Raw genomic sequence first — 17,366 nt, forward strand, 5'->3', positions numbered from 1 at the left:
TGAATCAATAACAGAAAGTTAGTGCTCGGATTAAAAAAAGTTATATAAAAAAAAATCTTATATAAGTTTTTTAATTAAAAAAAGATTACAAGAAAAGAAATTGTATTTTACAGGGAATATTTTTTCCAAAAGTTCATTTTTTTCAAAGAAGAAAATATTTTTGTGGGGAAAAAAGTAAGCAAATATTAATAACACCAAAACAAAAGCAGATTTTTAAGTGTTTTTTTTTTTATTAAGTCATAATATTATGAAACATAAGTTGCAGTATTAAAAAACAACAACAACATAATGTGATGTAAGCAGACAAGATAATTGTGTCTGTACAAATATTTCACTGCTTGCTTGAAAAGGTTACATTAATTCCTTTCCAATCGTGTGTTGCCATGGTGACCAGACTACAGTGCCACACATATTATGATTCATTTAAGTATTCCAAAAACATGTAAGATACATACTGCTGGCACAACAGCCTCACTTGTGTGACCAATGATGTCCTGAAAGTGACACATTATTAATAACAATAATAATAGTGACAGTAATAGCAATATTCATAGTGACTTTAACAATAACTATAGTAGTAATAATAATGAAAATAATAACAGTGATAGCAGTAGTAATAGAAATAGTGACAGTAATGATAATTTTTGTGATAGCAGTAATAGTATAAATCATAATACTAGGGATAATAATAATAGAAGTAATAATGATAATGATAGTAGTAAAAATAATAGTAATAACAGTGGTAATAATAATAATTATAGTAATAATAATAGTGACAGTAGTAATAAAAATAGTGATCGTAGTAATAATCATAGTAATAATAGTAATAATGATAATAATATTGATAATAATTGTAATAATAAGAGTGATAGTAGTGATGATAATAGTGATAGTGATGATAATTTTTGTGATAATTATGATAATGGTGATAGTTATAATAGCAATAATCGTATAATAGTGATAGTACTAATGATGATAATAGTAATGATAATATTAACAGTGATAGTGATAATGATGATAATGGTGATAGTTATAACAATAGCAATAGTAATAGTGATAGTAGTAATAATGAAAAATAGTAACGATAATAATAACAGTGATAGTGATAACTATGATAATAATAGTGATGTAATAACAGCAATAGTAATAGTGATAGTAGTAATAATGATAATAGTAATGATACTAATAACAGTGATAGTGATAATTATGATACTGGTGATAGTTATAATAATAGCAATAGTAATATAATAGTGTTGTAGTAATAATGATAATAGTAATGATAATAACAACAGTGATAGTGATAATTATGATAATAATGGTGATAGTTATAATATCAATAGTCATATAATAGTGATAGTAGTAATAATAATAATAATAGTAATGATAATAATAACAACCGTGATAGTGATCATTATAATAATAGTGACAGTTGTAATAATAGCAATAGTAATAGCGATAGTAGTAATAATGATAATAGTAATGATAATATAAAAGGGGTAGTGATAATTATGATAATGGTGATAGTTATAATAATAGCAATAGTAATATAATAGTGTTGTAGTAATAATGATAATAGTAATGTTAATAACAACAGTGATGGTGATAATTATGATAATAACGGTGATAGTTATACTAATAGCAATAGTCATATAATAGTGATAGCAGTAATAATGATAATAGTAATGATAATAACCGTGATAGTGATAATTATGATAGTAATGGTGATAGTTATAACAATAGCAATAGTGATGTAGTAATAATAATAGTAGTAATGCTAATAATAACAGTGATAGGGATAATTATGATAATAATGGTGATAGATGTAATAGCAATAGTAATATAATAGTGATATTAGTAATAATGATAATAGTAATGATAATAATAACAACCGTGATAGTGATCATTGTAATAATAGTGATAGTAGTAATAATAGCAATAGTAATAGTGATAGTAGTAATAATGATAATAATAACCGTGATAGTGATAATTATGATAGTAATGGTGATAGTTATAACAATAGCAATAGTGATGTAGTAATAATGATAGTAGTAATGCTAATAATAACAGTGATAGGGATAATTATGATAATAATGGTGATAGTTATAATAGCATTAGTAATATAATAGTGATAGTAGTAATAACGATAATAGTAATACTAATTTAATGGTAGTGAATAAATGATGGAATGGATTAACCAAATAAATCAAACAAAGCAGCAATATGATTCAGGTTAAGAGACTGTTCAAACTACAAGTGTTCACAAAGTACACACAACAATAATTATGATGAACATCTTGAACCCTTTTTTTGGATAGATTATTTATGTATTTAATATTTGTTTACTTACTATGATATATTATTTATCGATTCACTGTTCTGTTACAGAGAACAAGGACATGGGATAAAATTGCAATGGTATGGAAAGGGGTAGGATTAAATAAGCTCGGGCTTCTTCTTACTCCTTTTCAGACACGCTGTAATGAAACAAGTGGAAATATGTGATGCACTACATAGTATCGTATGCATGTTCCAAATAAACTGAAACTGAACTGAATTATAATGCTCATAATGTGACAGTACAGTAATAATAAACATAGTGATAATTATGACAATAATGGTGACAGTACATAATAATAACAGTGATAGTGATATAGTAGTAATAATAACAGTGATAATATTGATCGTAATAATGATAGTGATATTAGTAGTAATGATAGTAATAACAATAGTAGTGATACCAATAGTGATAGTAGTAGTAATAATGACAGTAACACAATAGTAATACTAATATAATAGTGACAGTAGTAATAATGATAATAGCAATAATAACAATAACAGTGATAGTGATAATTATAATGATAATGGTGATAGTTATAGTAATGATAGTGATAGAAATACTGTACAATAGTGATAGTAGTAATAATGATAATAACAGTGATAGTAATAATAACAATAACAGTGATAACTCTAATGAAGATGATGGTGATAGTTATAATAATAACAGTGATAGTGATAATTATAATGATATTAATGGTGATAGACTAGTACATCCATCCATCCATTTTCTACCGCTTATTCCCTTCGGGGTCGCGGGGGGCGACTAGTACAGTGTCAGAATAATTGTATCTAAGTTATCACTGTCATGTCTGTGTGATCATGTTTTGTTTTAGTCATGTTCGGTTTTGTTTTTGGACTTTTTGTGCACTTTTGTTTTGTTTTGTCACCATAGCAACCATTAGTTTTCACCTGTCACTTCACGCACCTGTTTCACGTTTTGAGTCACGCACCTGCTTTCACTAATCATGTCTATAGTATTTAAGTTCATTGTTTTCAGTTTGTCGTTCTGGTGACATCCCGCATTCATACCCCTGTCACACTCTGTCTACCTCTGCGCACTTTCATGCCATGTCCAAGTAAGTTTTTTCTATTAATGCCACAGTTAGTGTTTTTGTTTAATTGTTCACAGTTTTTTGCCCACGTGCAAGTCTTTTTGTTTCATTAGTCAAGTTTGTACATCCGCCTTGAGCGCGCCTTTTGTTCCTTTGAGTGTTATAAATAAATATGTATTTACCTTCACGCCTTGACCAGTCCAGCTTTACTTGCATCTCGGGAAAACAAACACACCATAGTCCACGTCATGACAATCACAACACTTTGTGTTTCAATGAGTTCCCGACTAGAGGACAAAAGCTGTCTTTAACCCTACCAAGCAAAAGGCTTGTAAAACTCCACTATGTAGGATGGGAAGCAACATGAAGGTGTTCTGTTTCTTTACAATAATAATAATGACAACAGTGATGCTAATTGTTGGGCTGTGTTCAAATAGTCAAAGATTTGACAATTTGATTGGGAAGAGTGATTTATTTCGTAGGGGAAGGCCAGTTAACACCTGCTGCGGACATCAGGTGTGTCGAGTGTAATTGATTGTGTTCATCATCTTGTCTTCTTGAAATATTAGCAAAACATTCTTGTGTGCAGACAAATAGTTTGTAGAGAACAACAGTTTGATTTGTCACTTCAGCCTTCTTCTTGGTGTGACATCACAGATGTTAAAAAGACCAGATGGTCCACTATGGCCACAATCCAACCAATCACATTGGACTTCCTTAGTGGAAGACAGCCCACATGCATAATAGTGTTGATGATAGTAGTAATAATAATAGTGATGTGTATAAGTCATTGGGCATAATAATTAAATAATTTATTCCAAATGATTGCCGGGGCTTTGCTTGACAACAACGACACGACTTCACCAAGAAAGTCCGGAGTGTTGGCCTTTTTCATGCAACTTACACGGTGTGAGTCCGTGTTGGCGCTCAGCTGCCGCAGCACCTCCTGCCCTCCTCCTGGCCGTCGCTGCTGGGACCGTTGGGCGCCGACAGGCTGACGGCGCTGATGGAGCCCCGGGTCACCTCTCTGCTCGCCACCTTGCGGTGGATCGCTGCCACACAAGCAGCGTCAGACCGCTGAGCCCGGGGAAAGATTTGAAAGGCACGTACCTGTGAGGACGTCCGTGAAGGCCGCTTCCACGTTGGTGGAATCCAACGCAGACGTCTCCATGTACATCAGACCCTTCTTCTCTGATCACGGGGGAGCACAGTACAAATACAAGTAGTCAGAAATACACTACAAGAACAACCATGCAGTTCAAAGATTAATGACAGGAGCGCTCTGCTGTTCTTAAGGACCTACTACAAAAACACTTGTCAAATATCCTATATATGACAGGAGAATTGTGCTGTTTTTAAGAACCTACTGAAGAAAACACTTGTCAAAGATCCTATGTATGACAGGAGAATTGTGCTGTTTTTAAGAACCTACTGAAGAAAACACTAGTCAAAGATCCTCTATATAACAGGAGCGCTCTGCTGTTCTTAAGGACCTACTACAAAAAGACTAGTCAAAGATCCTTTAAATGACAGGAGCGCTCTGCTGTTCTTAAGGACCTACTACAAAAAACACTTGTCAAAGATCCTATACATGACAGGAGTGCTTTGCTGTTCTTAACGACCTACTACAAAAACACTCCCCAAAGATTCTATGTATGACAGGAGAATTGTGCTGTTTTCAAGAGCCTACTGAAAAAAACATTAGTCAAAGATCCTACACATGACAGGAGCGCTCTGAGGTTCTTAAGGACCTACTACAAAAACATTAGTCAAAGATCCTATATATGACGACAGGAACACTCTGCTGTTCTTAAGGATCTGCTACAAAACACTAGTCAAAGATCCTCTATATGACAGGAGAGTTGTGCTGTTTTTAAAAGCCTACTGGAGAAAACACTAGTCAAAGATCTTATACATGACAGGAGCACTCTGAGGTTTTTAAGGACCTACTACAAAAACATTAGTCAAAGATCCTATATATGACAACAGGAGCGCTCTGCTGTTCTTAAGGACCTACTACAAAAACACTCGTCAAAGATCCTATACATGACAGGAGCGCTCTGCTGTTCTTAAGGACCTACTACAAAAACATTAGTCAAAGATCCTATATATGATGACAGGAGCGCTCTGCTGTTCTTAAGGATCTGCTACAAAACACTAGTCAAAGATCCTCTATATGACAGGAGAGTTGTGCTGTTTTTAAAAGCCTACTGAAGAAAACACTAGTCAAAGATCCTATACATGACAGGAGCGCTCTGAGGTTCTTAAGGACCTACTACAAAAACACTAGTAAAAGATCCTATATATGACAGGAGAATTGTGATGTTTTCAAGAGCCTACTGAAGAAAACACTAGTCAAAGATCCTATATATGACGACAGGAGCGCTCTGCTGTTCTTAAGGATCTGCTACAAAACACTAGTCAAAGATCCTCTATATGACAGGAGAGTTGTGCTGTTTTTAAAAGCCTACTGGAGAAAACACTAGTCAAAGATCTTATACATGACAGGAGCACTCTGAGGTTTTTAAGGACCTACTACAAAAACATTAGTCAAAGATCCTATATATGACAACAGGAGCGCTCTGCTGTTCTTAAGGACCTACTACAAAAACACTCGTCAAAGATCCTATACATGACAGGAGCGCTCTGCTGTTCTTAAGGACCTACTACAAAAACATTAGTCAAAGATCCTATATATGATGACAGGAGCGCTCTGCTGTTCTTAAGGATCTGCTACAAAACACTAGTCAAAGATCCTCTATATGACAGGAGAGTTGTGCTGTTTTTAAAAGCCTACTGAAGAAAACACTAGTCAAAGATCCTATACATGACAGGAGCGCTCTGAGGTTCTTAAGGACCTACTACAAAAACACTAGTAAAAGATCCTATATATGACAGGAGAATTGTGATGTTTTCAAGAGCCTACTGAAGAAAACACTAGTCAAAGATCCTATATATGACGACAGGAGCGCTCTGCTGTTCTTAAGGACCTGCTACAAAACACTAGTCAAAGATCCTCTATATGACAGGAGAGTAGTGCTGTTTTTAAAAGCCTACTGAAGAAAACACTACTCAAAGATCCTCTATATAACAGGAGGGCTCTGCTGTTCTTAAGGACCTACTACAAAAAACACTAGTCAAAGATCCTATATATGACGACAGGAGCACTCTGCTGTTCTTAAGGACCTACTACAAAAACACTAGTCAAAGATCCTATATATGACGACAGGAGCGCTCTGCTGTTCTAAAGGACCTGCTACAAAAAACACTCGTCAAAGATCCTATATAGGACAGGAGCGGTCTGCTGTTCTTAAGGACCTACTACAAAAAACACTCGTCAAAGATCCTATGTATGACGGGAGAATTGTGCTGTTTTCAAAAGCCTTCTGAAGAAAACACTAGTCAAAGATCCTATACATGACAGGAGCACTCTGCTGTTCTTAAGGACCTACTACAAAAACACTGGTCAAAGATCCTATATATGATGACAGAAGCGCTCTGCTGTTCTTAAGGACCTACTACAAAAACACTAGTCAAAGATCCTATATATGACAACAGGAGCGCTCTGCTGTTCTTAAGGACCTAGTACAAAACACTAGTCAAAGATCCTATTTATGACGACAGAAGCGCTCTGCTGTTCTTAAAGACCTACTACAAAAAACACTCGTCAAAGATCCTATGTATGACAGGAGAATTGTGCTGTTTTCAAGAGCCTACTGAAGAAAACACTAGTTAAAGATCCTATACATGACAGGAGCACTCTGCTGTTGTTAAGGACCTACTACAAAAACACTGGTCAAAGATCCTATACATGATGACAGAAGCGCTCTGCTGTTCTTAAGGACCTACTACAAAAACACTAGTCAAAGATCCTATATATGACAACAGGAGCACTCTGCTGTTCTTAAGGACCTAGTACAAAACACTAGTCAAAGATCCTATTTATGACGACAGGAGTGCTCTGCTGTTCTTAAGGACCTGCTACAAAAAACACTCATCAAAGATCCTATATAGGACAAGAGCGCTCTGCTGTTCTTAAGGACCTACTACAAAAAACACTCGCCAAAGGTCCTATGTATGACAGGAGAATTGTGCTGGCTTCAAGAGCCTACTGAAGAAAACACTAGTCAAAGATCCTATACATGACAGGAGTGCTCAGCTGTTCTTAAGGACCTACTACAAAAAACACTCGTCAAAGATCCTATGTATGACAGGAGAATTGTGCTGGTTTCAAGAGCCTACTGAAGAAAACACTAGTCAAAGATCCTCTATATGACAGGAGAGTTGTGCTGTTTTTAAAAGCCTGCTGAAGAAAACACTAGTCAAAGATCCTCTATATAACAGGAGGGCTCTGCTGTTCTTAAGGACCTACTACAAAAACACTAGTAAAAGATCCTATATATGACAGGAGAATTGTGCTGTTTTCAAGAGCCTACTGAAGAAAACACTAGTCAAAGATCCTATACATGACAGGAGCGCTCTGCTGTTCTTAAGGACCTACTACAAAAAACACTTGTCGAAGATCCTATACATGACAGGAGCACTCTGCTGTTCTTAAGGGCCTACTACAAACACTATTCAAAGATCCTATATATGACGACAGGAGCGCTCTGCTGTTCTTAAGGACCTACTAGAAAAACACTAGTCAAAGATCCTATATATAACAGGAGCGCTCTGCTGTTCTTAAGGACCTACTACAAAAAGACTTGTCAAAGATCCTATAAATGGCAGGAGAGTTGTGCTGTTTTTGAGTACCTACTGAAGAAAACAGTCAAAGATCCTCTATATGACAGAAGAGTTGTGCTGTTTTAAGAACCTACTTAAGAAAACACTAGTCAAAGATCCTATACATGGCAGGACAGTTGTGCTGTTTTTGAGAACCAACTGAAGAAAACACTTGTCAAAGATCCTCTATATGATATGAGAGTTGTGCTGTTTTTAAGAACCTACTGGAGAAAACACTCGTCACAGATCCTGTGTATAACGGGAATGTTTGCTGTTTTTGAGGACATGTTGCAAAAACACTTGTCGAAGATCGTGTGTATAACAAAAGGACTCTGCTGTACTTGCACACCTACTGCAAAAACACTAGTCAAAGATCCTCTATCTGACAAGGAAGTTGTTCCGTTTTTGAGGATGCACGGTAAAAACACTAGTCAAAGGTCCTCTAAATGACAGGAGAGTTTGCTATTTTTAATAATAATAATAACGGATTAGATTTTATATACCGGTAGAGCTTTTCTATTATTAGATACTCAAAACGCTCACAGAGAAGTGAGAAGCCATCATTCATTCACACCTGGTGGAGTTTACTGTTTTAAAGGACCAAGTGTAAAAGTACCAGTCAAAGATCATCTATAGGACAGGATAATTTGCTGTTTTTGAGAACCAAGTGTAAAAGTGCCAGTCAAAGATCCTCTATAGGGCAGGAGAATATGCTGTTTCTGAGAACCAAGTGTAAAAGTGCCATTCAAAGATAATCTATAAAACAGGAGAGGTTGTTGTTTTTGAGAACCAGTTGTAAAAGTGCCAGTCAAAGATCATCTATAAAACATGAGAGTTTGCTGTTTTTGAGAACCAAGTGTAAAAGTGCCAGTCAAAGATCATCTATAGTACAGGACAGTTTGCTCTTTTTGAGAACCAAGTGTAAAATTGCCAGTCAAAGATCATCTATAAAAAAAGTAGAGTTTGCTGTTTGTAAGGACAATGTGCAAAAGTGCTCGTCAAAGATAATCTATAAAACATGAGAGTTTGCTGTTTTTGAGAACCAAGTGTAAAAATGCCAGTTAAAGATCATCTATAGTACAGGACAGTTTGCTCTTTTTGAGAACCAAGTGTAAAAGTGCCAGTCAAAGATCATTTGTAAAAAAAAAGTAGAGTTTGCTGTTTGTAAGGACAATATGCAAAAGTACTAGTCAAAGATCATCTATAAAACATGAAAGTTTGCTGTTTTTGAGAACCATGTGTACTGGAGAGTTTGCCGTTTTTGAGAACCAAGTGTCAAAATGCCAGTCAAAGATCATCTATAAAACAGGAGACTTTGCTGTTTTTAAGGACCAAGTGCAAAAGTGCTAGTCAAAAATCATCTATAGCTACAACATGAGAGTTTGCTGTTTTTGAGAACCAAGTGGAAAAGTGCAATTCAAAAATAATCCATAGTACAGGAGAGTTTGCCATTTTTGAGAACCAAGTGTGAAAGTGCTAGTCAAAGATCATCTATAAAACATGATAGTTTGCTGTTTTTGAGAACCAAGTGTAAAAGTGCCAGTCAAAGATCATCTATAGGACAGGAGAATGTGCTGTTTTTAGAGAACCAAGTGTAAAAGTGCCAGGCAAAGATCATCTATAAAAAAGTAGTTTGCTATTTGTAAGGACAATGTGCAAAAGTGCTAGTCAAAGATCATCTATAAAACATAAGAGTTTGCTGTTTTTGAGAACCAAGTGTAAAAGTGCCAGTCAAAGATCATCTATAAAACAGGATAGTTTGCTGTTGGTAAGGACAATGTGCAAAAGTGCTAGTCAAAGATCATCTATAAAACATGATAGTTTGCTGTTTTTTAGGAACCAAGTGTAAAAGTGCCAGTTAAAGATCATCTATAGTACAGGACAGTTTGCTGTTTTTGAGAACCAAATGTAAAAGTGCCAGTCAAAAATCATCTATAAAAAAGTAGAGTTTGCTGTTTGTAAGGACAATGTGCAAAAGTGCTAGTCAAAGATCATCTATAAAACATGAAAGTTTGCTGTTTTTGAGAACCAGTCAAAGATCATCTATAAAAGAGGAGACTTTGCTGTTTTTAAGGACCAAGTGTAAAAGTGCTAGTCAAAGATCATCTATAAAACATGATTGTTTGCTGTTTTTGAGAACCAAGTGTAAAAGTGCAAGTCAAAGATAATCTATAGGACAGGAGAATGTGCTGTTTTTGAGAACCAAGTGTAAAAGTGCCAGTCAAAGATCATCTATAGGACAGGAGAATGTGCTATTTTTGAGAACCAAGTGCAAAAGTGCCAGTCAAAGATCATCTATAGGACAGGAGAATGTGCTGTTTTTGAGAACCAGGTGTCAAAGTGCCAGTCAAAGATCATCTATAGGACAGAAGAATGTGCTGTTTTTGAGAACCAAGTGTAAAAGTGCCAGTCAAAGATCATCTATAGGACAGGAGAATGTGCTGTTTTTGAGAACCAAGTGTCAAAGTGCCAGTCAAAGATCATCTATAGGACAGAAGAATGTGCTGTTTTTGAGAACCAAGTGTAAAAGTGCCAGTCAAAGATCATCTATAGGACAGGAGAATGTGCTGTTTTTGAGAACCAAGTGTCAAAGTGCTAGTCAAAGATCCTCCCCCCCGGTGTTTCACCTGCAAAGGCCCTGGCCTCCTCAGCAGGTACGGTCCTCAGGTGCTCCAGGTCGCTCTTGTTGCCCACCAGCATAACCACCATGTGAGGGTCTGCGTGGTCGTACAGTTCTTTCAGCCAGCGCTCGGCGCTCTCGTAGGTCAGGTGCTTGGTGATGTCGAAGACCAGCAGGGCGCCCACAGCCCCTCTGTAATACCTGCCAACGGTTACATACCACCTCATCAAACCAATACAGGAAAAGACAAGAAACGATGGCCAACTAGAGGCCTCTAATGCACATTACAGCTGTGGTGTGTGTGCGTGTGTGTGTGTGTGTGTGTGTGTGTGTGTGTGTGTGTGTGTGTGTGTGTGTGTGCACCCACGCTGAGGTGATGGCGCGGTAGCGCTCCAGTCCGGCCGTGTCCCACACTTGCATCTTGATGCTGCAGTTGTCCAGCTGGACGGTGCGGGTGCTGAACTCCACACCGATGGTGGTGCGGCTGTCGTGGTTGAACTCGTTCTTGGTGAAGCGGGTCAGCAGGTTACTCTTGCCGACACCGGACTCTCCGATTAGAACCACTGGTGGGCAAAAAGAGGGTAAAACACATTGAAACGCAACATTTACTAGCTGCAGTTCCAAGCTTGAGCCACACGGGGGCGCTGCAGTGTTAGCTGCACATTTTGGTTGACTCTTTTGGCTCTCACCATTACATTTGAGTGTTGTCGGGGTAAATATGTTAGTTTGTGACCAAAATGAGTTTCGAGCAAGTGCAATGACGATAAAGTTCAGTTTAAAAGTACACAAGAAAGGGATAAATATTGTTTTTATTCGAATAAATAGCAAAATGTTCGGAATAAAAATTGGAAAACGGAGCAAAACTTCAAAGTTGTTTTATGCCATTTATAGCTATTTTTTAACGGTCCACAGCCTAATCATTAGCATTCTAATATTAGCATTCTAGTTTTTATGCTACTTTTGCAACTATACACCTCGGCGTCAAATATTTGTATTATTATCTATACATTGTACTGGTTTTAAAAGGTGAAAACTAGCACTTTGATTCAGTGGAATGAGTTTTTTACTTGACAAATGATACCCATTAGCATGTTAGCTTTTTTTTTTGTGCAAATTTTATAAGTATACACCTGAGTTAGATATTTTAATAAGAAATATATACTTGGTGAGATTGCGAGCATTATAGCGTGATTTTGGAGGAAAATGAGTGTTTCCATGGGCACAAAATGCTGGTAGCGCACACTAAATCGTATGTATATTTTGATAATTGACGCATGTTACAGATAGCATTTTAGCATGCTAGCTTTTTCACATGCCAGCCTTTGTGTCATATTTTGGTATTTTACTAATGCTAACTTTTAGCATGCTAGATTTTTTGCCAACTGTATAGGTATACACCTCAATGATATTTTGATACATGCTATTGTTAGCACGCTAAAATTTTAAACAAATTGTTCAGGCTCACACCTTAGAGTAATATATTTTGGTTCTTGACGCATGTTACAAATAGCATTTTAGCATGCTAACATTAACATGCTAGCTTTTTTACAGGTACTTTTGTGTTTTATTAATGCAAACTATTAATTTTTTGATATTTTTTGTTACCTGACACTATGAAGCCAGCATGCTAACTGTTAGCATTTCAGTTCGGCTTTGGCTCTCTAGTATTTACACAATTTTTTTTAACCAAAATTTTATTTTCTAGTTCTTTGGAAAAAAATCTGTATAGTACTGGTTTTGAAAGTGAAAACTAGCTAAATTTGATTTGTCAGTCTGTGGCTCGGAGTAGAATAATTTTTTTACTTGACAAATGATACCTTTTAGCATGCTAGTTTTGTAATTGTTGCTAATTTTATAGGTATACACCTCAGTCATAGCAAGCTTGCATTTTGAATTAATGTTTAAGGTACACACCTCACAGTAATATATTTTTGCAATTGATACATGTTACAGATAGCATTTCCGCATGCTAATATTAGCTTTTTTTCCCTAATTTTATCGGTATACACCTCAGTCATATTTTGGTACTTGATGCATGCTAATGTTAGCATGCTAGCATTTTAAACAAATTATTCAGGCTCACACCTCAGAGTAACATATTTGGTTATTGGCACATGTTAAAAATAGCATTTTAGCATGCTAATATTAGCTTTTTTAAGCAGGTAAAGACCTCAGTTTCATAGATTTTGTTGTTTTATTAATTCTGTTGGCATGCTGGTTTTTTTAATAGATAATTTTTCTCATATTTCATTGTTACCGGACACTATCAGGCCAGCGTGCTGTTAGCATTTCACATTTTACTTTGGCTCTTCAGCATTCTCACAACATTTTTACCACAATTGTATGTTTTAGTTTTTTGAAAAATATCTATTTATTGTACTGGTTTCAAAAGTGAAAACTAGCAAAAAAGGCCATCACGTCCTTAGATTTGTCAGTCTGTGGCCCTTAGTGGAATACGTTTGTTACTTGACGTATTATACCTTGATGCATGTTACAAATAGAATTTTGGCATGCTAACATGAGTATGCTATCTTTTTTTTTTTTTTTTATACACCTCAGCGTCACAGATTTTGGTATTTCATGAATGCTAACTGTTAGCATGCTACATTTTTAGATAATATTAGTCATATTTTGGTAGTTGATGCTAATGTTAGCATGCTAGCAATTTAAATGAAGTTTTCCAAGTACACACCTCAGAGTGATATATTTTGGTTCTTGATGCATGTTACAAATAGCATTTTGGCATGCTAACATTAGCATGCTAGCTTCTTCTTTTTTTTTTTTAGCAGGTATACACCTCAGTGTCATAGATTTTTGGTTCTTCATTAATGCTAACTGTTTGCATACTAGATTTTTTAAATAATATTTCTCATATTTTTTTGTTACCTGACACTATCAGGCCAGTGTGCTAACTCTTAGCATTTCAGTTCGGCTTTGGCCCTTCACCATTCACACACCATTTTTACCGAAATTTTATTTTTTAGTTATTTGAAAACAATCTGTGTATTGTACAGGTGTTGAAAGTGAAAACTAGCAATTCGTCCTTTGATTTGTCAGTCTGTGGCTTTTATTGGAATAAATTGGATTCTTACGAATGATAACTGTTAGCATGCTAATTTTTTGTGTGCTAATTGTATAGGTATACACCTTAGTCATATTTTGGTAATTGATGCATGCTAGCATTTTAAATGAATTATTCAGGTACACATCTCAGAGTAATATAATTTGGTTCTTGATGCATGCTGCAAATAGCATTTTTGGCATGCTAACATTAGCATGCTAGCTTCTTTTTTTTTATAGCAGGTATACACCTCAATGTCATAGATTTTTGGTATTTCATTCATGCTAACTGTTTGCATACTAGATTTTTAAAATAATATTTCTCATATTTTTTTGTTACCTGACACTATCAGGCCAGTGTGCTAACTGTTAGCATTTCAGTTCAGCTTTGGCCCTTCAGCATTCACACAGCATTTTTACCGAAATTGTATTTTCTAGTTCTTTGAAAACAATCTGTGTATTGTACAAGTTTTGAAAGTGAAAACTAGCAATACGCCCTTTGATTTGTCAGTCTGTGGCTTTTAGTGGAATAAATTGGATTTTTGACGAATGATAACTGTTAGCATGCTAAGTCTTTGTGTGCTAATTGTATAGGTATACACCTTAGTCATATTTTGGTAATTGATGCATGCTAGCATTTTAAATGAATTATTCAGGTACACACCTCAGAGTAATATAGTTTGGTTCTTGATGCATGCTACAAATAGCATTTTGGCAGGCTAACATTAGCATGCTAGTTTTTTTTGTTTTTTTTTAGCAGGTATACACCTCAGTGTCATATATTTTGGCATTTCATTAATGCTAACTGTTAGCATGCTAGATTTTTAAATAACATTTATCATAGTTTTTGTTACCTGACACTATCAGGCCAGCGTTCTAACTGTTAGCATTTCAGTTCGGCTTTGGCTCTTCAGCATTCACACACCATTTTTACCAACATTTTATTTTTTAGTTATTTGAAAGAAATCTGCGTATTGTACTGTTTTTTTAAGTGAAAAGTAGAAATACGCCCCCCACATCCTTTGTCAGTCTGTGGCTCTTAGTGGAATAAGTTGGATACTTGACGAATGATAACTGTGAGCATGCTATTTTTCTGTGTGCTAATTTTATAGGTATACAATGTCATATTTTGGTAATTGATGCATGCTAATGTTAGCATGCTAGCATTTTAAATATATTATTCAAGTATACACCTCATGGTAACATAGTTTGGTTCTTGATGCATGTCACAAATAACATTTTGGCATGCTAACATTAGCATGCTAGCTTCTTTTTTTTATACACCTCTGTCATAGATTTTGGTATTTCATTAATGCTAACGGTTAGCATGCTAGACTTTTTAGATTTTCTCATTTTGTTTGTTAACAGACGCTATCAGGCCAGCGTTCTAACTGTTAGCATTTCAGTTCGGCTTTGGCTCTTCAGCATTCACACACCATTTTTACCGAAATTGTATTTTCTAGTTCTGCAAAATGGCCCCCGCATCCTTTGACTCTTTTGGCTCTCACCATTACATTTGAGTATTGTCGGGGTAAATATGTTAGTTTGTGACCAAAATGAGTTTCGAGCAAGTGCAATGACGATAAAGTTCCGTTTAAAAGTACACAAGAAAGGGATAAATATTGTTTTTATTCAAATAAATAGCAAAATGTTCGGAATACAAATTGGAAAATGGAGCAAAATTTCTAAGTTGTTTTATGCCATTTATAGCTATTTTTTAACGGTCCACGGCCTAATCATTAGCATTCTAATATTAGCATTCTAGCTTTTATGCTACTTTTGCACCTATACACCTCGGCGTCAAATATTTGTATTATTATCTATACATTGTACTGGTTTTAAAAGGTGAAAACTAGCACTATGATTCAGTGGAAGGAGTTTTTTACTTGACAAATGATACCCATTAGCATGTTAGCTTCTTTTTTTTGGTGTGCAAATTTTATAAGTATACACCTGAGTTAGATATTTTAATAAGAAATATATACTTGGTGAGATTGTGAGCATTATAACGTGACTTTGGAGGGAAATGAGTGTTTCCATGGGCACAAAATGCTGGTAGCGCACACCAAATCGTATGTATATTTTGGTAATTGACGCTTGTTGCAGATAGCATTTTAGCATGCTAGCTTTTCCACATGCCAGCCTTAGTGTCATATTTTGGTATTTCACTAATGCTAACTTTTAGCATGATAGATTTTTTGCTAATTGTACAGGTATACACCTCAATCATATTTTGATACATGCTATTGTTAGCATGCTAACATTTTAAACAAATGATTCAGGCTCACACCTTAGAGTAATATATTGGTCAGGTAACAAAAAATATGATAAATGTTATTTAAAAATCTAGCATGCTGACAGTTAGCATTAATGAAATACCAAAATCTATGACACTTTGACTTGTCAGTCTGTGGCCCTCAGTGAGCACCCCTGATGTAAAAAATAAAATTGCAGGATCTACAGAAAAGAACCGTATTTTTCGGACTATAAGTCGCAGTTTTTTTCATAGTTTGGCCGGGGGTGCGACTTATACTCAGGAGCGACTTGTGTGAAATTATTAACACATTAGCGTAAAATATCAAATAATATTATTTATCTCATTCACGTAAGAGACTAGACGTATAAGATTTCATGGGATTTAGCGATTAGGAGTGACAGATTGTTTGGTAAACGTATAGCATGTTCTATATGTTATAGTTATTTGAATGACTCTTACCATAATATGTTACGTTAACATACCAGTTGGTTATTTATGCCTCATATAACGTACACTTATTCAGCCTGTTGTTCACTATTCTTTATTTATTTTAAATTGCCTTTCAAATGTCTATTCTTGGTGTTGGCTTTTATCAAATACATTTCCCCAAAAAATGCGACTTATACTCCAGTGCGACTTATATATGTTTTTTTCCCTTCTTTATTATGCATTTTCGGCCGGTGCAACTTATACTCCGGAGCGACTTATACTCCAAAAAATACGGTAAAGGCAAGTTCAATCACAGCCAGTCAGCAAGCGGGACTCACCCTTGAAGACAAAATTGTACGTCTCGTCCCCCATGCTGCGTTCACGTGCCTCCTGGATCCGATGTGAAGCCGCTCTACCAGAACCCCCCCCTCTAAACGCTTGGCAAATACATCCAGACCCCGATGGACTCTCTCCGGCTTGGAGAGTGCTGAGGTGGAAGAGAGAACCGGTTGGACCGCCTCCATCCACTTCCTTCTTTACTCTGCGCACAGGTAGAGGCGGCGAGGGGGGGGGGGGGCCCATCCCTCGTCAGCTGACAGGTGAGGGAGGAGGGAGGGGAGCAGGTGCAACAGGTAGAACCACTCCCAGGTATTGGCCGAGCCCTGCGAGAACAAAAAAAGCTTGCCTGACAGGTGAGTGCACCTATTGGGCCAAAGACACTTTGATTGATAAGGGGCATGCATTAAACTGATGACTTAACTGCAGAGAGTAGCTGGACATTTTTTTGTGGGAATGCCTTTTTCCATACACAAAAATAGCACCACATTTTCAACACTTGTTTTGAATCAATGTTTGTTTTGTATTAAGCTTTCTTTTCTTCCCAGTG

At 36.0% G+C, this 17,366-nt stretch overlaps 1 protein-coding gene across 1 annotated transcript; it reads right to left on the minus strand.

Moving 5' to 3' along the window:
- Positions 1-3,841: 3,841 nt before the first annotated feature.
- LOC133577185 (ras-related protein Rab-25-like) lies at positions 3,842-17,010 on the minus strand. The gene is made up of 5 exons (XM_061930818.1): positions 16,819-17,010; positions 11,102-11,297; positions 10,742-10,935; positions 4,500-4,580; positions 3,842-4,441 (listed from the first exon to the last, which is right to left on the minus strand). The coding sequence occupies exons 1-5, from the start codon at positions 16,850-16,852 to the stop codon at positions 4,317-4,319; spliced, it is 630 nt and encodes a 209-aa protein (XP_061786802.1). The 5' UTR covers positions 16,853-17,010; the 3' UTR covers positions 3,842-4,316.
- Positions 17,011-17,366: the final 356 nt, after the last annotated feature.

This window comes from Nerophis lumbriciformis, linkage group LG37, assembly GCF_033978685.3.
Source record: "Nerophis lumbriciformis linkage group LG37, RoL_Nlum_v2.1, whole genome shotgun sequence".
Classification (NCBI taxonomy): domain Eukaryota; kingdom Metazoa; phylum Chordata; class Actinopteri; order Syngnathiformes; family Syngnathidae; genus Nerophis; species Nerophis lumbriciformis.

What these genes read in the sequence shown, in the direction of transcription:
- LOC133577185 (XM_061930818.1), bottom strand. Translation starts at nt 16,852, where the DNA reads ATGGGGGACGAGACGTACAATTTTGTCTTCAAGG. An exon ending in TACCGCGCCATCACCTCAGC is followed by an intron (nt 10,936 to 11,101) that starts GTGGGTGCACAC and finishes AACCGTTGGCAG; the next exon opens with GTATTACAGAGGGGCTGTGG. An exon ending in GGAGGCCAGGGCCTTTGCAG is followed by an intron (nt 4,581 to 10,741) that starts GTGAAACACCGG and finishes CCCCGTGATCAG; the next exon opens with AGAAGAAGGGTCTGATGTAC.